General features: G+C 42.8%; 1 protein-coding gene across 1 annotated transcript; it reads right to left on the bottom strand.

The window, feature by feature from the left end:
* Positions 1–650: 650 nt before the first annotated feature.
* LOC138356460 (general transcription factor IIF subunit 2-like) lies at positions 651–1,181 on the bottom strand. The gene has a single exon (XM_069312617.1). It carries the CDS (start codon positions 1,179–1,181, stop codon positions 651–653), a length of 531 nt encoding a protein of 176 aa, XP_069168718.1.
* Between the last annotated feature and the right edge of the window lie 142 nt (positions 1,182–1,323).

The following is a 1,323-nucleotide window of genomic DNA, read 5'->3' as shown; positions in this document are numbered from 1 at the left end:
GTCCTATTTGCCTTATTTCGTCAACAGATCACTGTAAGCAGCGATTTTCCATTTTTCTTATATTCTTAGTCAAAACATTGATCTAAAGTAGGTTAAGCAAGAAGAAGTTCTGTATAAGTATTTATTTTTATGATATCTATACAATGAACACGTGATATTGATACATTGAATCTGTGATATATTCAAGGTGTCATAAAAGTAAGTTAAAGGCGATGCTGCTTCTATGGTGGTGACAGTGTCGACGTTCATCACCATCAGGGGCTTAGTCACCTCCACCACCTTCACCTCAATCATTACCAGCTGCAGGGCTGGTGCCGTCACCGTCTGGACTGTGACGGAGGTCACGGGAACATCACTGACTTGGAACACGGTGTTGAGGAGGATCTGGTTGATGGGATCAACCAGATCCCATCAACCAGATGGGATCTGGTTGATGGGATCTCTGTGACATTCTGCCACTCGTCCTGATACTGCACAGTCTGGAAGACGGGACAGAGCAGCGGCCGTGGCTTGCAGTAAAGGGTAGCGGATAGAGGCACAAGCACCGCAAGGTAGATCATAACCTCAGACTTGGAGTATGAGGCTAATATTTGCCTGGATCTTTCACGTTTTCTTTACCTTTGTACTGTGAAACAAAGTTTAGTATGAACCTAATCATACATTGAATTTTCCACAGCCTTTTCGGCAAGCTTGTAATGACGGTACTCGGGCTTGAGTTCCCACATATTCTTGTGAGGATTCTTAACATTATAGTTACATAGGTCTTTCAGGATCTCCTTTAGATATGTGATTGGTTGTCGGGTAATCTTGTGGAGATCCTTAATATTGTAATACTGATGCTTTTCAAATGCAGCAAACAACAACTCCATGACCTTATCTTTATCATCACGAATCGTCTTGCCTTCTGCCTTCTTCTTCTGCTCTAAATAAACATTATGTTTATGGTGTGAAATAGGCTTATAGCCGTTGAGGGGTCTGTCAATAAGCTTTACCGTATGAAGAGACTGGGCAGCTTTCTTCACAGCTTCCCTTTTCTGATTCATATAGTAGTCGTCCACTACAGGCTGACATTCTAGTTTGTGGATGACTTGTCCCTCAAAGGACAATTGCTGTGTCTCGGAAACTGCAGCATCCGAGCTGCTGCTACCGAGATCTGGTTCAGAAAGAACTCCGAGTGTCATTTCTTTTAAACTATGAGAAATTACCTTTTTGCTCCCAAGGAATTTTCCCGTCCTTCAAGGTGTGTTCACTAGATTTAAAGGTTATTGTCGGAGGTTTACCAGGCACCTTGGTAATCTTAAGCTTTCCAACGTCATGGCCAGC

This window comes from Procambarus clarkii, chromosome 72 (assembly GCF_040958095.1).
Source record: "Procambarus clarkii isolate CNS0578487 chromosome 72, FALCON_Pclarkii_2.0, whole genome shotgun sequence".
In the NCBI taxonomy this organism is placed as follows: Eukaryota; Metazoa; Arthropoda; class Malacostraca; order Decapoda; family Cambaridae; genus Procambarus; species Procambarus clarkii.
Note: the sequence above shows the minus strand (reverse complement) of the source record. Positions and strands in the feature narration are given on the sequence as shown.

Excerpts from the sequence above, each read along its gene's own strand:
- LOC138356460 (XM_069312617.1), bottom strand. The coding sequence starts at position 1,181 with ATGACACTCGGAGTTCTTTCTGAACCAGATCTCGGTAGCAGCAGCTCG.